Genomic DNA, 23018 nt, shown 5'->3' with positions numbered 1-23018 from the left:
ACCTCTTCTTTAATTCCTACAAACTATTACTCAGAGCTTCTGGTAAAGAGATAAAAAAAATGAATGCTATTAATTCACCACTGTACAGAGCAGAAGCAGCACACTGAAATCAAAGTGTCTTGTTGATCAAGCCAGAGATGCAAGGACAGAATAGACTGTGCTTTCACATTTGCAAATTACATTAGTTGAAGCTATTGAAAGGCCAGCATTGCAGCATCTTTGAAGCATAAATGGATTCATCTTCTCTAATAACGTGGCAACCAGAGCACTTACCCTCAGCTCTAATTCTTTTCTGTCGTGTTCATCATGGTCCCTGTTTACATCTTTTACATTTTGAATACCGGTTTCCAAGTCTTCCTTATCCTCTTGGGAACAAACGATTATTGGGATATGGGCATCTGAAAAGTTAATATAATTGTACCTATGTAAGATTGTTATAATTGTAGGTTTTAACAAAAGTGACAGATTTTGTTTAAAAGTTAAAATAAGATTACCTGTAATCTTTGAATTCTCAAAGTTATTCTCATCTGATGTTACTGATGATTCTTCTTTACTGTTAAATTTAAAACAAAATGTTATACATTTTTCTGGGGAAATATCTTCTAAGTATTTCTATAAAGGGGGGATTTCAAACCAATATCAAACCAAATTAAAGTTATGTAAACTTTCATCTTTTCTTCTATTACTTTGTATATTTTTCAAATAAAATTGATCCCTCAGAATGATGCAAAGGTATATATTATTGTAGAAAAAAAATCAAAAGTAATTTACATAATGCCATATTTCTAACAAAGAATATGTTGCTTGTATTAAAACTTTTATAACCAAAATAAAAATAAAAGTAAATGTAGATTATCCCGTCATTCATGAATTTAATGTTTGCAAGTGAGAACATTTTTCTCTTAGTTTAATTGATAAAGTTTTATGAACTGACAGTTCATTTGTGGCCATGGAAATTGCTTTCTAACATCCCAATTTTTAATTTTTTTGTGTTCTATCTTAATCAAAATTCACTTGGATTGATATAACATTAGCTCTTTCTTTCTAGAAAAGGAGAAGAAAAACACATTAAACTCACTAAAAACTGAAAGGCAGCTAAATTTATACACAGTTAAAAGACTTTCTGTGTGTATTGCCACAGGCAAATTTTACAACCAAGACTTCAGATTGCTCATACGAAAGCATGTATTTTCTTTCTTTAAAATGATTCAAGTTATACTCCCTTTTCTTTTGTATTCTGCATACTGATTGAGAAAGATAAATACCTTCTACTTTCAAATGTAATCTGTTTGTAGGTGTTTTTGTGGAATCATTACATTTAGATTTGTCCATGACACTCAGAAAAACAAAAACAAAACTTTAGTGAAAAAGCCCACTTTGTGAAGTTATGTCATAAGTCAATCTATCAGATTTTCTTGTTCTGTTTCAGCTGAATCTGCAATAAAAGAAATCTAGAGAGTTGGCAATGGCTGATATGTGTAATATGTGTAATAGTCTATTTTCAATAGACAATGTTGATCCAAATCCCAGGTAGGTTAATCTTATTTCAACAAATCATGAGAAAATTGCAAATTCTTTCATCCAGACTAAGAAAGTAATTCAGTTTTATTTGTTTTTATGATGCTTAATTTTAAGTTAACCTAAAATATTTGGTAACTTCCAGTGGATCCATGAATGAAAATAATGTTTCTATATAAATATAATTTCATTAGTAGTATTTACATAATTGATACTGAATTAATCTATAAATCTATATTGTTTAATGACACCAATAAGTATGTAAAGGTCTATTTTTGTGGAATATAATTGCAAGCTGACACACTTTTCCTTCTCTTTAAACATAATATCTATGGTTTAAAAATATATAAACCATTAAACATCACTTAATTGTTTCTGCTTCCTCTTTATTCCCATAACAATGCAGAAAATAAATCTCACTTGTAGAGGAACAATAATAGTCATTTAAAGCCTTTTGTTTTTGCCTAACCAAAATGCTATCAATCTTTTTTTGTTGTTGTTAATCCTCATCATTGATATTTTTTCCATTGATTTTCAGAGAGAGTGGAAAGGAGGGGGAGAGACAGAAACATTGATGTGAGAGACCAGGGCCCAAAATTGAGCCTGGAACCAAAGTATGTGCCCTTGACTGGAATCAAACCCAAGACCCTTCAATCTATGAGCCGATACTCTATCCACTAAGCCAAACTAGCCAGGTCTAGCAATTATTTCTTTTTAACTCAATTCTCTAAACTATCTCATTTTAAAAAAAATGATTAAATCAAAAGGAAATGACCCTGCTTTTAGCTCATTTTGGGGACAAATAATTAGGTAACATATTTTGTATTTATTATACACAAATATAGGGGGAATATTAGATTCAGTGATAAATACAAGAAAGAGAAGCTGAAATAGATGAAATTTAATGTCTATTAAAAAAACTAATGGAAGATGTGTAGTAAGAATTCCAATTAATAAAATTGTATCAAGACATAGAAAAACTGAGAAATATACCATGTTCATAGATAGGAAGAACGTAGTATGAAGATATTCTCTCTCAAATTGATCTATTTTCAATTAGATTCTAATAAAAATTCCAATAGAATTTTTCACTAAATTTGAAAATCTGATTCTAAAGCAAGTAAGTATGGGGCTAAAGATAGCTGGAATATTTATGAGAAAGAGCAGGAAGGAAGAACCTACCTTTTAAGAGTTTTTTTGAAGATTTATTTAAGACAGCTATTTTGGCACAGAGACAGATGAGGATTGAGAAACTCAGTGATAGATCTAAACATACTGAACTTTGGTATACGACAAACATATTATGTCAGACAGCAAGGAAATAAGGAACTTTTTAGTAAATGGAGATAGGAAAAATGCAACTCTTATGGGAAAAGATGAAATTACCACACCATATATTCAAAAATCAACTCAAGATCAATTACTATCTTAAATGTCAAAAACCTTAAAATTGTTAGTAGAAAATAAATGTAAATATCTTTTAGATCTCAAAATAAATTATCAGTTTAACTTTCTCAAAATTTGAAACTTGTTCATTAAAAGATATCCTATTTCTGGGTGGTGTTTCGGGATTATTAGGATATATTCCTAAAAGTGGGGTCACGGGGTCAAAATTGGAGATCCTTTTTAATTTTTTGAGAAAATTTCACATTGTTTTCCACTGTGGCTACACCAGTCTGCATTCCCCTGGCAGTGTACTAGGGTTCCCTTTTCTCCACATCCTCTCCAGCTCTTGATTGTTGATTTATTGATGATAGCCATCTGGCAGGTGTGAGGTGATACTTCATTGTCATTGTAATGTGCATCTCTTTGATGCTTAGTGACGTTGACCATTTTTTCATGTCTCTTGGCCATTCATATATCTACTTTGGAGAAGTGTGTATTGAAGTCCTTTGCCCATTTTTCAATTGGATTGTTTGTCTTTCTTTTGTTGAGTTATATGAGTACTATACATATCGTGGAAATTAACACTTTATGAGATGTATCTCTAACAAATATATTCTCTCAGACAGTGGGTTCCCTTTCCATTTTGATGGTGGTTTCTTTTGCTGTGCAGAAGCTTTTTAGTTGGATGTAGTACCATTTGTTTATTTTTCCTTTTGTTTCCCTTGCCCTAGGAGATGTATCAGTGAAAATTCTGCTATGTGAGATGCCTGAGATTTTTCTTTTTACATTTTTTTCTACGATTTTTATGGTTTTAAAATTTACATTTAAGCCTTTTATCCATTTTGAATTTATTCTTCTGTATGATTTAAGTTGGTGGTCTAGTTTCATTATTTTGCATGTACCTGTCTAATTTTCTCAACACCATTTATTGAAGAGACTTTATTTACTCCAGTGTATGCTCTTGCCTTCTTTGTCAAATATTAATTGAATATCCTGAAACACCACGCAGAAAGAATATATGCACCCCTATGTTCATAGCAGTGTTGTTTACAATAGCTAAGATCTGGAAACAGCCCAAATATCCATTAGTAGATGAGTGGATAAAAAAAGCTGTGGTACATTTGAAAAAGGTTACATCTGTAAAACTTCAACAATAAAGATAATTAAAAAAAAAGATATATTTATAATGAAAAAACATAAATTACAAACTTGAAGAAGATGCTTGCATTGCACAAAATCAACACAAATACATACTAAAATATATAAAGAACTCACACAAATCAATGAGAAAGCATATAGATTTCAAAAGAATCAGGGGAGAGGGGCAGACACTTCATAGAAGATAAAATACACTTAGCCAACAAACACATAAAGAGATGGTCAGCATTATTAAAGGACAGAGAAATAAAAAGACCTAAGGAGTTGCTCTTTTATACCACTTAATTGATAAAAATTGCTATCAACAGCATAAACTTGAATCCACCCAAATGCACATTAAATGAGTAAACATAAAACTATGTCATAACACAAAAGGAATATTATATACCACTCAAAGATGATAAACCACAGAGAACTACAACAATATGAATAAATCTTACCCAACTATATTAAATGAACAGTTCCAAACATTACATCAGAGGATGTTATTTTATTATCTAAACTAAAAATACCTAAAATAATTTAAATGTATATGCCAAAGAACACATAGAATATAATAAAACTAGAGGCCCGGTGCACGAGATTTGTGCACTGGGGGGAGGGGCATCACTCATCCTGGCCCACGCCCTCTTGCAGTCCAGGACCCCTCAGGGGATGTCCACCTGCCGGCTTAGGCCTGTGGGGAATGGGCCTAAGCCGGCAGGTGGACATCCCTCTCACAGTCCAGGACCCCTCACTCCTTACCACCTGTCTGCTTGCTGCTCCTTCCTTAGCACTGCTGAGGAGGCGGAAGAGGCTCCTGCCACCGCTGCTGCGCTCACCAGCCATGAGCCCAGCTTCTGGCTGAGCGGCGCTCCCCTTGTGAGAGTGCACTGACCACCAGGGGGCAGCTCCTGCATTAAGTGTCTGCCCCCTGGTGGTCAGTGCACATCATAGCGACCAGTCGTTCTGGTCATTCTGGTCATTCCACCATAATGGTCATTTAGGCTTTTATTATATAGAAGTTATATAAATAAGAAAGCTTGGTTTTCAAGATAAGGTTTTATCAGGTGGGGCAAGTTGGGGGACAAAAACAGTAAAGTCAGTTACTGTTTTGAGCAGTTGTTTTGAAGGTGCTTATTACATTATTTATAATGTTTACATAGTTAAATTCTAGTTTTAGATAATTCTCTGGTCTAGATTAGAAGATATCTATAAATAAAATCCCACTCTGAAATTCAAGTTATCCATCATATGACCAACTATATCTAAAGAGTATAATTAAAATAAATTTAGACAACTTGAGGCAAAAGACAAACTGAGGGTTGATGATGGTAGGGCCCAGGTTTATATACAATTGTGATATAAAAGAAAGATATTATTAAATGTTTCTAGTCTCCCCTTTATGTTCCCTGAGTCCTTTTTGAATTTATTATTTATCTGTACTACCAGTGGCTAACACAGTGCCTGACACATTATAGTGGCATAAAAAATGGTGATGAATAAATGTGTAGCATTCTTTCTACTCTTCCCTTCTTTCCACGTCTTGTGAATATCATCATAACATTGTTCTTCTCCTTCCATATTAAATTTTAATTTCAGAAAAGGATCTATATAATAAAGTAAAGTATGCATATTTTTGTATGTCTTTGTAAAGCTTCAAATATCACCCCTTCCAAAGTTCAGGACAACAATTTTAATTATGAATTCAAATAATTAAAGAAAATTTTAAACATCTAATATAAATTTAGAAATTAAAAAGTCAATAATGTCAACATTAAAATGTATTTAAATTAAAAAGTCAAAGAGAAACAGTTAATTTTCAGTGAACCTTTAATTATAAAACATATCATTTAATCATAAGAGGGGTTATTCATTCTTCTAATAGATATTTTGAATACCCACTATGGACCATAAATTATAATAAGCACTTGGGAACTCACATATGGATAATCTATAGCCTCTTACCTCAGGAAGTTATAATTATAGAAAAACACATCAATAGGCAATTGTTATAATAAATGATAAATATTATAATAAACTAGAGGCCCGGTGCACGAAATTTGTGCATGGGTGTGTGTGTCCCTCAGCCCAGCCTGCACCCTTCTCCAATCTGGGACCCCTCGAGGGATGTCCAACTGCCTGTTTAGGCCCGATCCCCCACAACTGCCCTTCCTTGCAGGCCTGGTCGCCCCCAACTTCCCTCCTCTGCCAGCCTGGTCACCCCTAACTGCCCTCCCCTGTAGGCTTGATCGCCCCCAACTGCCCTCCCTTGCAGGCCTGGTCCCTCCCAACTGCCCTCCCCTGCTGGCCTGATCTCTCACAACTGCCCTCCCCTGCTGGCCATCTTGTGGCAGCCATCTTGTGTCCACATGGGAGCAGCCATCTTGTGTGTTGGAGTGATGGTCAATTTGCATATTGCTCTTTTATTATATAGGATAGAGGCCTGGTGCACAGGTGGGGACCAGCTGGTTTGCCCTGAAGGGTGTCCCAGATCAGGATGGGGGTTCCCCGCCCCCTGGTGACCCAAGCAGAGGCCCTGGTATCTGGGATTTATTTATCTTCTATAATTGAAACTTTGTAGCCTTCAGCGGAGGCCAGGGCAGGCCAGAAACTTGGCTTCCTCCATTGCTAGGAAAACCCAAGCCTGTGGCCACAGCCATTTTTGTTGGGATTTATTTATCTTCTATAATTGAAACTTTGTAGCATTCAGCGGAGGCCTGGGCCGACCAGGGTGTGCAGGAAGCTTGGCTTCCTCCATTGCTGGGGAAACCCAAGCCTCCTGCTTGCTCTGTGGCCACAGCCATATTGGTTGGGTTAATTTGCATACTCGCTCCTGATTGGCTGGTGGGTGTGGCTTGTGGGTGTAGCAGAGGTATGGTCAATTTGCATACTACTCTTTTATTAGATAGGATAAAATGATAGATATTCTCTTAGGAAAAAAGAGGACAGAAATGAGGAGAGCACTCTGTTGGGGGAAATCAGAACATTTTTCACAAAGAGATCAATATTCTGAGTTAAATTTTAGGGAAAGTAGAACTTCCCCAATTAGAAAAAAATGATAAGGTAATTCCAATTAGAGGGAATAACAAGTGGACAAAGATTTAAAGGTAAGAACATCCCCTTGCCTCTAAAAAAAAGATACACATTGGAAACAATGAGATGTTCAGAGTTTTGGACTGTGTTTTGGGGAAAGAATGCCAAGGAACAGAACTAGGGGTAGTGTCATCCAGGGTTAAATATATCAGCATGCCATGCAAAGTGGGGCTGAGTTCTTTATACACTTTTTAATCAGAATTGGGGCATGAGGGGTGGGGAGTTAAATGGGAGACAGACATGGTCACATTTGCACTTAAAGACCAACCTCTGGAGATACATTTAGAAAGCCTGGATGGAGTGAGTCACAATATGGCAGAAAGATGAGTTATGAGATTCCTGCAATATTTCAGGCACAAAATGATGAGGATTAAAGGTCACAGCAATGAGGAAAGAGAATAGGAATAAAATTTAAGTTACAATTTTTGATGTAGCATTGATGAGGAAGGGCATGTAATAGAAATAGAATCACAGTTGTTTAATAGCTACTCACTATGAAGAAGAGATTTTCTTACAGGCCCTGTGGAACTGAGGGACGTGTTAGAAGCAGGCAGACCCTGGGAAACTGAGGGATGTGTTAGAAGCAGGAGAACAGTCCCTGAAGATAAGGTAGTCTGGAGCCCAGACCAAGGTCAGAACCTCTCTGAAGGGAGACCATGTTCCAGGTTTATCTTTGCGGTGCTCCAGGGCTGATCTTTGCAAGGACAATGAGAGTAGGCAGACTCTGGAAACTCACTAACTTTAGATTTTTTCCCACCACTAATCCATAAATAATCTGTCAACTGGTGAGGGGAGAGAGGGCAGAATTCCAGGGTGACCTACTGCTATCCTCATACTGCCACAGTATTGGAATAAATGCTCATACATGATTCAAGCCTGTTTCTGCTTAATTTGCCTCAAGTAGTGACAGGAAGCCTTGGACTCATTGGGTCCAATATCAGTATCAATATGATTTGTTGATCAATTTCCTATAAGTATATTTTAAAAATGCCTCTCTCTGTCTGAACTTAGTTCCATGCATGAGCTTTAGAAATCTAGTATTTTCCCTTCTAAGACCTTACCAAGGGAGAGTTAAGTCTGGTGGTTAACTGTGGCTCTTGCACTATAAATCAATAAGGTCTTAAATTAATCTGAAGTCTGATTTCTGATGTCTTATGGGCTATGTGATTTGTTTCCCAGGTGCTCATAAAAACTACCTTCCTCTAAAAACTACCTTCCTCTCTAATCTCTGGTGCATGTGCTGAACAGTGGACCAAGAAGTAATGCCTAGGTCCCTGACTTTTATTCTAGTCTTACACTGGGGAAAAGTAAGATGCTTTATCAGTCATATTCTGTTCATCTGGGTTTATACCCATCTAAGTAGTTCTTAACAAACTTGTAAGTGGTAACCAACCTGCTTTGCTAGATTTAGGCATTCTTCCTAGAGGAATTTCTAAAAAAACTAGAAATTAAGCTCATAAAGGAACTTTAAGCATCTCAGTTGTTCAGTAGCCCTGCTACCTTGGTGCTCCCTTCTATTATAACACTGTAGCTTTTAAATATAACAACAGTTCCCCAAATTATGTTTCATATCAGAAGCACCAGGTCCTATCTCTGTAAATTCAAAATTAACAGACCTGCACATGGTGGTGGGGAAAGGGAATGGAGTGTGATGGTACTAGGAATCTCCTAAGATGGTTTTGATGTGAGGCCAGATTTACAAACTCCGGATATATACACCGATGTATCTCGGAGCACTAAGCCCATTGGACTTAGCTGTTTAGACTGCCCCTTTCCTAGGCAGTTGGGAGAATCATGGGGCCCCAAATCTAGTTCTCCTATTTTGTATTAGTTTTATATGTGAGTAACATTCTTTGCTACTATCTAGGAAATATGTCTGAATGAGGCAGAGGCTTTTAATCAAGAATTTAAAGATGGAACCCACATTACTTGAGATGGGGAATTCAGGAGGTTAAACAAGGTGAAGGAAACAGGATGATTTCTATTGAAGGAAATGTGTTAGGCTTAGAAGGTCTTTGGGATATATATTGAATGCCCACAAATTTCCAAATATTGTACTAGATCACCACAATAAACAAGACAGAGTCCCTGCCCTCAGAGCGCTCACAAGCCAGTGGGGAAGATGGACAATGAAATAAAAACAATATAGGCCCTGGCCAGTGTGGCTCAGTTGGGTGAGAATCATCCTATGCACTAAAAGGTTGTTGGTTCATTTCTTCATTAGAGAACATACCCAGATTGTGGGTTTGATCCCCAGTTGGGGTGTGTGTGGGAGGCAACCGATGGATGTTTCTCTCATATTGATGTTTCTCTATTTCCCTTTCTCTCTCCAAAATCAATAAAAACATATTTTAAAATAAATAAATAAATAAATAAATAAATAAAACAATACAATCATCCCCCATTATGTGAAGTTTTGTTTTTGAGTTTCACTTACCCATGGTCAACCATGATCTAAAAATATTAAATGAAAAATTCACGAAGTAAATGGTTTATATGTTTTAAATAGCATACAGTTTTGAGTATTGTGATAAAATCTTGAACCATCCTGCCCTATCCTTCCCAGGACGTGAATTATCTCTTTGTCCTGTATTTCCACACTATAAAAGCTCCCTGCCCGTTAGTCACTTAGTAGCCTTCTTGGTGATTACACAGACAGTCACACTATTGCAGTTCTTGTGCTCAATTTCATTTAATAAAGGGACCAAAGTGCAAGAATAGTGAGGCTGGCAATTCAGCTATGCCAAAGAGAAGCCAGAAAGTGCTTCCTTTAAATGAAAAGGTGAAAGTTCTTGACTTAATAATGAATGAAAAAAACCATACACTGAGGTTGCTAAAATCTTTGGCAAGAATGAATTTTTTTATCTGTGAAATTATGAACAAGAAAGAAATTTAGGCTAGTTTTTCCTTTGCCTCTCAAACTCCAAAAGTTACAGTCATAGTGCATGCTAAATGCTTAGTTAAGATGAAAAAGGCATTAAATTTGTGGGTGGAAGACATGAACAGAAAACATATATATAATTTGGTACTATCTGTGGTTTCAGACCTACACCAGGCTCCCCAGTCCAGGGCTCCAGTACCAGGAACAGAATTCCCCATAACTTCTGGCTGTAAAAACCAATGGAGATTGTGACAGAGACAGAGGCTGCTGGAATCCCAGGGATTCCTCTTGAAGGGCCTGCACATCGATTTACTTGTGACGGACTCAGTTGTTAACGGGCTCACTCGCTCTGAGATGCAGCACTGAGGCAAGAACTCAGAAGGCACCAGGAAAATAGAGGAGGGATTGCATTGTTTGGCTTCAGGGAAAGGGCTGGAAGAGCAGCTTTCTCCCACACAGAAGTGCCAGCAGAAGAAAGAGAGCAAGGGATTTAAAACTGATTGAAAAAATAATGACAGAAAACCTCCCTAACTTGGAGAAGGAAATAGACATACAAGCCCAGAAAGTGCAGAAGGTCCCAAACAAGATGCAACTGTTAGAAATACACTGAGCCCCCAGATCAGGGGTCCCGGTAGAACACAAAGGATACTGGGGAGCCAGACAGCAAGGCAAACATCTTTACTCCTGCAGGAGGGTGCGCAGCTACACAGGGTCTGGGAGCATGCACACTAAGCTGGCCGTGCACTTGGGCTGATGCACATCATCTGTCCCTCACTCTTCATTGGGAGAGCTCAGGCTCCCACTTTTGCACAATTGGCTCATTTAAAGGAAAAGGGGAGGGGTTGACTTTTGCCATTTCAAAATGTCGGCCCCCAGGGGAGCTGCAAGTCATAGGAGCCAAAATGGTGGCTGCCTAAACTCCCTTCTTTGACAGAGAAGATTACTTGTTTATTCTCACAAAATCAAAGAGGACCACACCAAAATACATAATTAAAATGCCAAAAGTTAAAGACAAAGAAAGACTCTTAAAGGATCAAGAGAAAAGCAGTTACTTGCCTACAAGGGAGCTCCTGTTAGTCCATCAGCGGATTTCTCAAAAGAAACTTTGCAGGCCAGAAGGAACTTGCACAAAATATTCAAAGTGATAAAAAGCAAGGACTCAAAAACAAGATTACTCTATCCAGCAAAGCTATCATTTAGAATAAAAAACAATAACACACAAAGAGCTTCTCAGGAAAAATTAAAAACACAAAAAAACAAAAAGAATTCATCACCACCAAACCAATATTACCAGAAAAGTTATTTAAGAAGAAGAAAGATAAAATATATGAATAATAAAATGACAACAAATACATCTCTATCAAGAATTACTTTAAATGCAAATGGATTAAAGGTTCTAATCAAAAGAAATACAGAGGCTGAATGCATCCTATATAATAAAAGCCTAATATGCTAAGTGTCTGGTCATCCAGTCGGTTGTTCAACCAATCAAAGTGTAATATGCTAATGACATGCTAAGGCCGCTCAACCACTTGCTATGACATGCACTGACCACCAGGGGGCAGATGCTCCAACTGGTAGGTTAGCTTGCTGCTGGAGTCCAGTCAATTGGGATTGAGTGAAATGGGCTGGATACGCCCTGGAGCCCTCCTGTAGTCCCTCCCAGGCTGGCCAACTTCCCATGTCCCTCCCTGGCTCCGATTGTGCACCGGTGGGGTCCCTCAGCCTGGCCTGTGCCATCTTGCAATTCGGGACCCCTGGGGGGATATCAGAGAGCCGGTTTCAGCCTGACGGCAGAGCGACTGTTCACTATGACACACACTGATCACCAGGGGGAAGACGCTCAATGCAGGAGCTACTGCCTGGTGGTCAGTGTGCTCCCACAGGGGGAGCGCTGCTCAGGCAGAAGCCGGGCTCATGGCTGGCGAGTGCAGCAGTGGTGGTGGGAGCCTTTGCCGCCTCTGCGGCAGCGCTAAGGATGTCTGACTGCTGGCTTAGGCTTGCTCCCTAAGCTGTTAGTTGGACATCCCCTGAGGGCTCCCAGACTGTAAGAGGGTGCAGGCCAGGCTGAGGGACCCCCCACCCCCGAGTGCACAAATTTTGTGCACCGGGCCTCTAGTGTATATATAATAGAGAAATATGCTAATTAACTGGGATGCCATAATGGGTTGACTGGACAGGAGGAGGTTGCGTGTGCAGTGTCGGGGGCAGGGCAGCAGGGGCCTCCATGCGCCTGTGCTGGGGGAGGGCTGATCAGCAGTGGCTGTGGCTGCTTCAAGGGCCGGAGAGTGAGGCAGGGCTGGACTGGCAGTGGCTGCGGCTGCTGCAGGGCCTGGAGAGTGAGGCAGGGCCAGACTGGCAACTTGAGGGTGGGTGGCGCCACACAATGTCGAATCACATGCTGGGCTCCTAGTAAAACAAAAAGCTTACGTATGCTGTCTACAAGAGATTCTCTTCAAATTGAAAGATATGCACAGACTGAAAGTACAGGTATAGAAAAATATATTTCATGAAAATAGAAACAAAGAAAGAAAAGCTGGGGTAGCAATACTTAAACCAGACAAAATAGACTGTAGAACAAAGGCTAGTGCAAGAGGCAAAGATGGACCCAGCAATTCCACTTCTGAGTATTTGCCAGAAGAAACCCGAAACACGAAATCAAAAACACATATATTTCATACTAGCGGCCCGGTGCATGAAATTCGTGCATGGAGGGGTGCCCTCAGCCCAGCCTACACCCTCTCCAATCCTGGAACCCTCAGGGGATGTCCGAATGCTGGTTTAGGCCCGATCCCAGGGATCAGACATAAATCAGCAGACATCCCTCTCACAATCCAGGACCACTGGCTCCTAACAACTAACCTGCCTGCCAACCTGATAGCCCCTAACTACCCCCCCTGCCAGCCTCGTCGCCCCTAACTGCCTCCCCTGCCATCCTGGTTGCCCCATGCAGCCTGCTGTTCAGTCATTTGGTTATCCCTCACTAACCCCCCTGCTGGCCTAGTTGCCTCACGCAGCCTGCTGTTCAGTCATTTGGTCGTCCCTCACTAACCCCCCTGTTGGCCTTGTAGCCCCAGGCAGCCTGCTGGTCGTTACTGGCACAGTGATGCTGTCTCGGACAATTTGCATATTCCTCTATTATTAGTATAGATGCTCATTGCAACATTGTTTAAATTAGCCAAGATATGGAAGCAACCTAAAGGTCCATACATAGATGAATGTATAAAGAAGAAGGGGTGCATATATACAGTGGAATATGTCTCAGCCCTAAAAAAAAGAATGAACTCTTGTCATCAGCAACAACATGGATGGACCTAGAGGCTATTCTGCTGAGTGAAACTAGGAAGACAGAGAAAGGCAAATGATCACACTTATTTATGGAATATAAAAAACAAAAATATACAAACACATGAGACAGAAACAAACTTATAGATACAGAGAACATTTTGATAGCTGCCAGCTGGCAAAGGGGTTGGATGGTATGTGTGAAAAGGGGGATAGATTAAGAAGTACAAATTAGTAGTTACAAAATAGTCACAGGGCTGTGAGGTACAGCGTATAGAATAGCAAATAATGTTCTGATAACTATGTATGGTGTCAGATGGGTACTAGATTTATCAGGGTGATCACTTTGCAAGTTATATAAATGTCTAAACACTATGTTGTACACCTGAAATTAATATAATATTATATTTTTAAAATAAGTGAGTGAAGAATGTTGTATTTGTGTCCTCTTATCACCCTGCATGAAATTATTTAGCACTGTCTAAAGGGAACAAAACTTGTAATTCTTAGGCATCTCCTCTCACTCTATGATAAAAAGCTAAAAAAATGAATGTTGAACTCTTCAAGAACTTTGCTCGTCATCTATATTCAGAGTGTGATCTTATTTGATTTCCTCTACCTTCCTCCCCTAAAGAAAAAAAAAAAAAGTAAAGAAAATGAATGGATAAATTTTAAATTAGAAATAATATGTAACTCATTAGAGATTTGTTTTCTTAAAGACATTTAAAGAGAGTATATTAGCATTGACATTGATAAGTGGGTATTTATAGAAATACTGAAAAGGTTTTCCTAAGGCAAATAATTATATATTGTACTAGAGGCCCAGTGCATGATTTAATCATGCACATGTAGGCTGTCTGTCCACTGGTCGGGACCCGGTGTGGCCGGCAGCTCCTAAGTCCATGGGCCCCTAGGGCGAGGTGGGGCGGGGGCATGGTCCTCCTGCGGCCGGAGCCCAGGCAGGGGTCTTGCCTTCGCCTCCTGCCCAGGAAGGCTGGGGCCGCCGCCGCCTCCTCTGCCTTCGTGGAAACCCGCGTCCTCTGCGGACACCGGGACACCGCCACGTGCTCCTGTGGCCCAACTGCCGCCAGACTCCTCCCCCGGGAGCTGCGCCGCCCGCCCACCCGTGCCACCTCCAAACCTCCAAACGGCCCGGCTCGCTGCCCCAGAGGCCCGTCTGTGCTGCAGCACAGCCATGGTGCAGACGCTGAGCTTGCGCCACCGCTGGCAACGCGAGCTCAGCGTCCTGCCGGCCCAATCACCACCCCAGCCACCCCAAGTCCCGCCCCCTGTGTCTCCCGCTGGCCCAATCGTGGGCGTAGCGGAGTGATGGTAATTTACATACTACCTTTTTATTATGTAGGATGCTATTTCTAGTACTTGACATTTTATATCCACTTATAAATTGGAGGAAGAGGAAAGCAGAAACTTGTGCTTAATGAGAAGTTCATAATAAATAAATCAACTGCTAGAACTTAATATCTACCTTTTGGTGTTACAATACCTATAGTCTTCTCTTGATCAAGAATAAAACTAAAAACAGAAGGAAAATATTTCATCAAAAGAAAGACAAATTGATAAGTGTTTAAGTATGAAGAGAAGAGTCTAAGAAAAAAAATGTTAAAGGAGTGATGCAGAAGTAATTAACATAAATTACATCTATTTCCTTGATGATAATGCCAGGAAAAAACCAAATGCTTTCATTAGTTATGTATTAACAGGGGTTTGAAAGAAGCAAGAACTTATCTCGAACAATTTTTAATGACTTTATATTTCTCTTAGATGTGGAATAGGGAGGCTAAAACTAACATGGCAAAGAACATGGCTTTTGTGCATATCACATTCCTTATCTTCAAAGATAAAGCTCTGGATTAGATAAAGGATATCAAATACAATACCTTCATGTTGGCTTTTCTCTCTAGCACCCAAGGCAAGCACTGATACAGATTCAGGGTGACCCTTCTCTGCATAAGCAAGCAGCTACTGATCTACCCCTCAATTGCTCAAAGTGGAACCAATTCTCAATCCTATATAATAAAAGGGTAAAATGCAAATTGACCCTAATGGCAGAATGACCGGTTGCTATGATGCACACTGACCACCAGGGGGCAGACGCTCAACACAGGAGCTGCCCCCTGGTGGTCAGTGCGCTTCCACAGGGGGAGCTCCACTCAGCCAGAAGCCGGCTCATAGCTGGCCAGCGCAGTGGCAGTGGCAGGACCCTCTCCCGCCTCCATGGCAGCACTAAGGATGTCTGACTAATGGCTTAGGCCCACTCTCCGTGGGCTCCTGGGCTGCCAGAGGGATTTCCGACTGCCAGCTTAGGCCCAATCCCACGGGAAGTGGCCTAAGCCATCAGTTGGACATCCCCTGAGGGGTTACAGACTGTGAGAGGGCACAGGCCGGGCTGAGGGACCCCCCCCCCCCCCCAGGAGTGCACGAATTTTCATTCACTGGGCCTCTGGTTTTAAGAATAAATAACATGAATTCCAGTTTTAGAGTTCTATATTTATATAACTAACAGGAGTATTCTATAAATATAATTTTGAAATATTTAATTAAAAATTTCTTAAATATTTTCCAAAAGAAATATAAATACTACTAGAATCAATATAAATAATTGTTAAAATTGCAAAAGTAAATTCTCAAACTTTATGGTCAGCATTATCAGTTCAAATTGATAGAAATCTTACCTGCACACTTTGCTAGCTAGTCTTACATTATTTGTAGTACAGACTATGGGATGATTTATTCCTACTTTATTTTACTTATGTCCAGGCAAAATTTTTCAAATACTGAAACATTAGCAATGTCTACCACTGACTGGGATAAACAAATGTATTGGGTAACACATTTTATACAAGCTAATATATTACTTTTAAAATATAATCATAAGACATGCCAAACCACAAGTCTGTTGAGTATACACTAGTGAAGTGTTCAAGTATTCAAGTATGTAAGAATATTACCATTTTGCTAGTGACTAGATAGTTTTATTGTCATTTTCTTATTTTCCATGAAGTGGAAATATTACATTTCTAAAACCTTTTCTATTTCTATTTCTAAATTAGGACATTGCCTATTACCTTGGTGCTTGATCTTGAAAATGTACTGGAAACAATGGTGTGCCTTCTTGATGCAAAAGATTTTAATAGTGTAGGAAGAAGAATTCTTGTTGAAGAATTCTTTTATAAGATTTTTTCCCCAAAGTTTCTTCATTTCCTAACTCCTTGTTTCCTACCAAGGATTGCCCATTCAAATCTGATTTGTCATGTCAAAGTGGTGGATGTTATTTTTTCATGCTTACCCCACAGGAATCAGGGAGAAGAACCTATTTAAATTTAATTTTGTGATTGAATTTGTATACCACTTGTAATTTTGTAGATATATGTATATTCTCAAGAGGGACTAACTAAATTGTGAGAATCTAGTGCATATTTAAGTAGAATCCTCAGGGTCAAAGCACAAGCCAAAAAATTGTAGGTTGCTTGGGTATGAAATATCCCAAGCATAATTCATGAATTTTAAGTGGAAAAAGATTTGTAGGTAAACCTGGCTCAAGGGACACCTTTGCCACTACCTACCAATTATATTCTATTGAGAAAGAAATGTAAATGTTTTTGTTTTTAAGTGAATGGCATTGGAAAAAATAAAACAATATATACACTAGAGAGAAATCAGAAAAAAATCTTAAATTTGTTGGCTTAAAGTCTTTATTTTACCTGATTTCTTTTCTTTTTTTAAAAATTAAATTTATTGGGGTGACAATGGTTAATAGGGACATATAGGTTTCAGGTGTGGAATTTGATGTTACAAGATCTGTATATTGCACTGTGTGCCCACCAGCCAAAGTTAAGTCATCTTTAGTCACCATGTCTTAGACGTCCCCTCCCCCGCCACCAATTTCCCTCTGGCAACCACCATGATGCTGTTTGTGTCGATGAGTTTCATTTTACATTCTACCGTATAAGTGAAATCATATGGTTCTTAGCTCTTTCTGCCTGACTTACTTGACTTAGCATAATACTTCCAAAGTCCATCTGTGTTATCCCAAATGGCAGTATTTCATGTTTTCTTATGGCTGAGTAATATTCTATTGTGTATATGTACCACATCTTCTTTATCCAGTCCTCTGTTGTAGGACACTGGTTGTCTTCATGTATTAGCCACTATGAATAATATGCTGTAATGAACATATGGGTACATATATCTTTGCAAATACGTGTTTTCGAGTTTTTTTGGGTATATACCCAAGAGAGGAATTGCTGGGTCATATGTTTGCTCAATTCTTAATTTTTTGAGGATTTGCCAGACTGTTTTCCATAGTGGTTGTGCCAGTCTACATCCCCACCAGCAGTGAGTGAGGCTTCCTTTTTCTATAAACCTCTCTAGCACTTGTTATTACTTGTCTTATAGATAATAGCCATTCTAATAGGTATGAGGTGGTGTAACATTGCAATTCTGATTTGCATTTCCCTAATTGCTAGTAAGGTTAACATTTTTTCATATATCTATTGGCTGTTTGTATGTCTTCTTAGGAGAGGTGTCTGTTCAGGTCCCCTACCCATTTTTTAATTGGGTGTGTTGTTTGTTTGGTGTTGAATTTTATGAGTTCTTTATATATTTTGGATACTAAACCTTTGTTGGAGCTATTCTTTAGAAATATATCCCATTTGCTCATCTTCCTGTTTGTTTTGTTGTCAGTTTATTTTGCTGTGCAGAAGCTTTTTAGTTTGGTATAGTCCCATTCATTTATTTTTGTCTTTACTTTTCTTGCTTTTGGAGTTAAGTTCATAAAATGTTCTCTATGACCAAGGTCCCTAAGTTTAGTACCTATGTTTTCTTCTATGTAATTTATTACTTCAGATCTTATATTTAGGTCTTTGATCCATTTTGAATTAATTTTTGTACATGGGGACAAACTGTAACCTAGTTTCATTCTTTTGCATGTGGCTTTCCAGTTTTCCCAGCACCATTTATTGAAGATGCTTTCTTTACTCCATTGTGTGTTTCTAGCTCCTTGCTCAAAAATTATCTGCCCATATTCATGTGGTTTTATTCTGGCCTCTCTATTATGTTACACTGATCTATGTGTCTTCTTTTCTGCCACTTTCTACCATGTTGTTTTGATTATTGTAGCTCTATAGTATAATTTGAAGTCAGGTAGTTTTGTTCTTTTTTTCTCAGGATTGCTTTGATTATTCAGTCTTTTGTGATTCCATACAAATCTGATGATGTTTTGTTATATTTCCTTTAAAAATGACATTGGTATTTTAATGGGGATTGCATTAAATCCATATATCACTTTGGGTAGTATGGCCATTTTAACAATGTTGATTCTTTCAATCCAGGAACACAGGATATTTTTCCATTTTGTTGGGTCTTTTTCGATCTCTTTTAATAATGTTTTTTAATTTTCAGTATATAGGTCTTCATGTTCTTTTTAAGTTTATTCCAAGTTTTTTATTCTTTTGTTTGCAATTGCAAAAGGAATTTTTTTTCATTTCTTTTTCTGAAATTTTGTTATCAGTATACCAGAAGGCAGTAGATTTTTGTACACTGATTTTGTATCCTGCAACTTTACTGTGTTTGTTTTTTGTTTCTAATAGTTTTTTTGGTGAAGTCTTTAGGGTTTTCTACATACAAAATCATGTCATCTGCAAAAAGTGACACTTTTACTTCTTCTTTCTCAATTCTGATGTCTTTTCTTTCTCTTGCCTTATTGCTGTGGCTAGAACTTCCAGAACTAACTATATGTATAAAAAGCCAGTGTCTGTGACAACCAAACAACCGGTTGCTATGACGCCCACTGTGGCCAGTGAACTGCCTGATCAAGGGGTGGGGCTGGCCAGCCTCCCGGCCCCTCCGCTCTGCTGGCCCGCCTCTGATGGGACTCTCCCATCCATATCAAGAGCAGGCTGCACAGAGCCTGGACCCTTCCTGGCAGCCCCGAGTCCCTGGGGTTGAGAATTCTAATGGCCCTGCCCAGTAAGGAGAGGCACCTAACAGGCAGGGACAGGGACCACAGGCCTCCAGGGAGCACCACAGAGTTGGCAAGGAGAGGAGAGAGCCTGCAGAGGGGGAGGAGGCGAAGCCAGTGGACATCAGCCCAGAATCCAGCCCTTCCCCCGGAGGCAGTGGGCCCTCAACCCAGAACCCCAGCTGGAATCGGAAGAGCAGGAGGAAGGCTTCAGGAAGCTCTATGCAGAGCTGCTCCTTGAGATGGAGAGACTTCGTGAGGCCCTGACCAAGACCATGCTGCGGCTGACACAGCTCAAGGTGGAGCTGGAGCGTGCCACACAGAGTCAGGAGCGCTTTGCAGAGAGGCTGGCCCTCCTGGAGCTGGAGAGATTTGAGCACAGGGCCCTGGAGCGCAAGGCCACTGAGCTGGAAGAGGAGCTGAAGGGCCTGTCCAACCTCTGGGCTGACAACCAGTGCCTCAAGGACGAGAACGCGGCCCTGATCCATGTCATCAGCAAACTGCCCAAGTGACCCCGGAGGACTTGCCCCTGCACATGCATTCATACAGCTTCTGCCACATGCACCCCTATCCCTGTGTGAACACGAGTGACAGGGCTGCCGGGGAGTCTCTGACTGGGAGGGGAGGACAGAGACCCCAGGAGCCAAGGGCATTATCTGACGCCAGGATAGAGACGGGAGGCTGAGCCAGGAAGGGGGACCAGGGCTGCAGGCAGGACCAGGAAGGAAACGAGGACCAGGAAGTGCCAGGACCAGAGTGGCCACTCTGAGGTCCCCTCTCACTTGTGCTGCCACCAGTCACCCCTCCCGCCCCTGAGCAGGGATCCAAGAATGTGCCAAGCATCCTGCCACCCTAGGCAGGGTGGGCCTGTATATAGGGTCCATGTGCAATAGGGAGGGACATCTTCTATTTTTTGCTGCCCCCTTCCCGACGCTGTCTGGGGCAGGGGGAGAAGGTATTTTCGAGACATAGCACAGGCACCACAAATAAAAGTCGTGAAGTTGCCAAAAAAATGGAGCGTGGCCACTGGCCAAATGCCCCATCCCTTCCCCCTGGCCAGCCCCAACCCTGATCAGCCTACCCCACCACGATAGGCCTGCAGCCCCTCCCCCAAGCTGCCCTGACCTGATCACACACCCCACCCCAATAGGGGGCAGGGCTGGGCAGCCAACCTCCTGAAGCCCCTCCCCCCATCCAGACCCAACCCAGATAGGCCCCCAACCCTGGCCAGCCAACCACCCATGGCCCCTCCTCCAGACCGCTGGCCCCCAATCAGCAACCCCCACCCCATTTGGGGGCATGGCAAGTGGCCCACCACCCACAGCCCCTCCCCATGGCCAGCCCCACCCCCAATCGGCCCCCCAACTCCAATTGGGGGCAGGGCCTGGCAGCCAATCTCCCATGGCCCCTTCCCCCAGCCGGCCTGGCCATGATTGGGCCCTGATCCAGGCCAGCTGGCTGGCCAACCTCCTGCCATCTCCTCCCGACAGGCCCAGCCCCGATCAGTCCCAATTGGGGCCGGGCCAGCCAGATCCCATCTGTGCACGAATTCGTGCACTGGGCCTCTAGTCCTATATAATAAAAGGCTAATATGCAAATTGACCAAATGGTGGAACCACCAGTCGCTATGATGCACACTGATCAGCAGGGGACAGATGCTCAACACAGGAGCTGCCCCCTGGTGGTCAGTGCACTCCCACAGGGTGAGCACCACTCAGCCAGAAGCCAGGCTCATGGCTGACGAGTGCAGCAGCAATGGTGGGAGTTCTCCCGCCTCTGAGGCAGCACACCTGACTTCTGGCTGAGCAGCACTCCCACAGGGAGTGAGGAGTCCCGGACTGCGAGAGCCCTGAACTGCAAGAGGTATGTCTGACTGCCAGCTTAGACCCATTCCCCGAAGGCCCAATCATTCAGGGGATCAGGCCTAAGTCGGCAGGCAGACATCCGCCGAGGGGGTTCCAGACTGCAAGAGGGTGCAGGCTGGTCTGAGGGCCCCCACGCCCCCAGTGCACAAATCTTGTGCACCAGGCCTCTAGTGTTGAATAAGAGTGGTGAGAGTGGGCATCCTTGTCTTGTTCTTAATTTTAGATGAAAAGCTTTGGTTTTTGCCATTGAGCATAATATTGCTGAGGGTTTATCATATGTGGTCATTATTTTGCTGAGGCACCTTCCTTTTAGTCCTATATTATTTAGGGTTTTAATCATAAATGAATTTTGCATTTATCAAATGCTTTTTCTGCATCTGTTGATAAGATCATATGATTTTTGTCCTTTTAATTGTTGATGTAGTATATTACATTGATTGATTTAAATATATTGAACCATCCTTGTGCTCCTGTAATTAATCCCACTTGACTGTGATGTATTTCTGATTTTGTTTATATGGGTCTTTTCTCTTATTTCTTATTTCTTAAGTGAGTCTAGCCAGAGGTTTATCAATTTAATTAATGTTTTCAAAGAACTGGCTCTTTCTTGTGTGAATTTTTGGTATAGACTGTTTGTTCTCTATCTAATTAAATTCTGCTCTGATTTTTATTATTATATTTCTTTTGCTGACTTTGGGTTGCTTTTGTTCTTTTTCTAGTATTTTAAGATGTAATGTTAGATTGTTTACTTGGAATTTCTCTTGTTTCTTGAAATATGCCTGTAATGATATAAACTTTCCTCTTACTGCTGCTTTTGCTTCATCCTAGAAGTTTTGATATTTCATATTATCATTCTCATTTGTTTCTATATATCTTTTTATCTCACCTTTCATTTTTTATTTGACCCAGTCATTTTTAGTAATATGTTGTTTGATCTGCACGTATTTGTGGGTTTCTTCACTTCCTTTTCGCAGTTGATTTCTACTTTCAAGGCATTGTGGTCAGAGAATATACTTGTTATAATTTTAATCTTCCTGAATTTGTTGAGGCTAGTTTTGTGACCCAAAATATGGTCAATCCTTGAGATTATTGCATGTGCCTGTTGCAAGTATTTGCTTGAAAAATCATTTTCCACCCCTTCACTTTGAATCTACCTTTGTCTTTGCAGCTTAGATGTGTCTCTTGAAGGCAGTATGGATGTTTTTTTTTTTTATCTACTGTGCTACTCTGAGCCTCTTCACTGGTAAATTCAGTCCATTTACATTTAGTGTAATTATTGATATATGAGGAGTTTTATAGCTATTTTATCTTTTGTTTTCTGGTAGCTCTGTGCCTCTGTGGGTTTTTTTCCTTTGTATTTCTGTCTGTTGTTTTTATTTGCTGGTATTCCATACTTCTTTCCTCTGTTTTTTGTTTTTCTAAGCTATGTGTATTAATTTGGGGGTTTTTGCATGTGATTAATATCTAAAATATATAAAGAACTCACACATCTCAAAACATAACAAACAAACAAGCCAATTTAAAAATGGGCAACACACCTACACAGACACTTCTACCAAGACATACAAATTGTGAATAGATACATGAAAAGATGCTCAACTTCAATAACTCTAAGGGAAATGCAAATCAAAACTACAATGAGATACCACCTCGCACCTGTTAGAATGACTATTATCAACAAGGCAAGTAATAAGTGTTGGAGAGATTGTGGAGGAAAAGGAACCCTCATTCACTGCTGCTAGAATGTAAACTGGTACAACCACTATGAAAAACAGTATGGAGGTTCCTCAATAAATTAAGGATAAAGTTGCCACAATCCATCTTCAGTGTATCTATCCAAATACTTGAAAACATTTACTTGCAAAGATAT

General features: G+C 40.4%; 1 protein-coding gene across 1 annotated transcript in view; it reads right to left on the bottom strand.

Annotated features, from left to right (window-relative positions):
- The window catches only part of PPP1R3A (protein phosphatase 1 regulatory subunit 3A), a 58725-nt gene that overhangs the window by 6056 nt on the left and 29651 nt on the right, over positions 1-23018 (bottom strand). The window contains exons 2-3 of the mRNA XM_008152400.3: positions 495-553; positions 274-398 (exon numbers count right to left, since the gene is read on the bottom strand). Coding sequence (XP_008150622.2) covers positions 274-398; positions 495-553 — 184 coding nt within the window. The remainder of the gene's footprint in view (positions 1-273; positions 399-494; positions 554-23018) is intronic.

This window comes from Eptesicus fuscus, chromosome 14 (assembly GCF_027574615.1).
Source record: "Eptesicus fuscus isolate TK198812 chromosome 14, DD_ASM_mEF_20220401, whole genome shotgun sequence".
NCBI classification, from domain to species: domain Eukaryota; kingdom Metazoa; phylum Chordata; class Mammalia; order Chiroptera; family Vespertilionidae; genus Eptesicus; species Eptesicus fuscus.
Note: the sequence above shows the minus strand (reverse complement) of the source record. Positions and strands in the feature narration are given on the sequence as shown.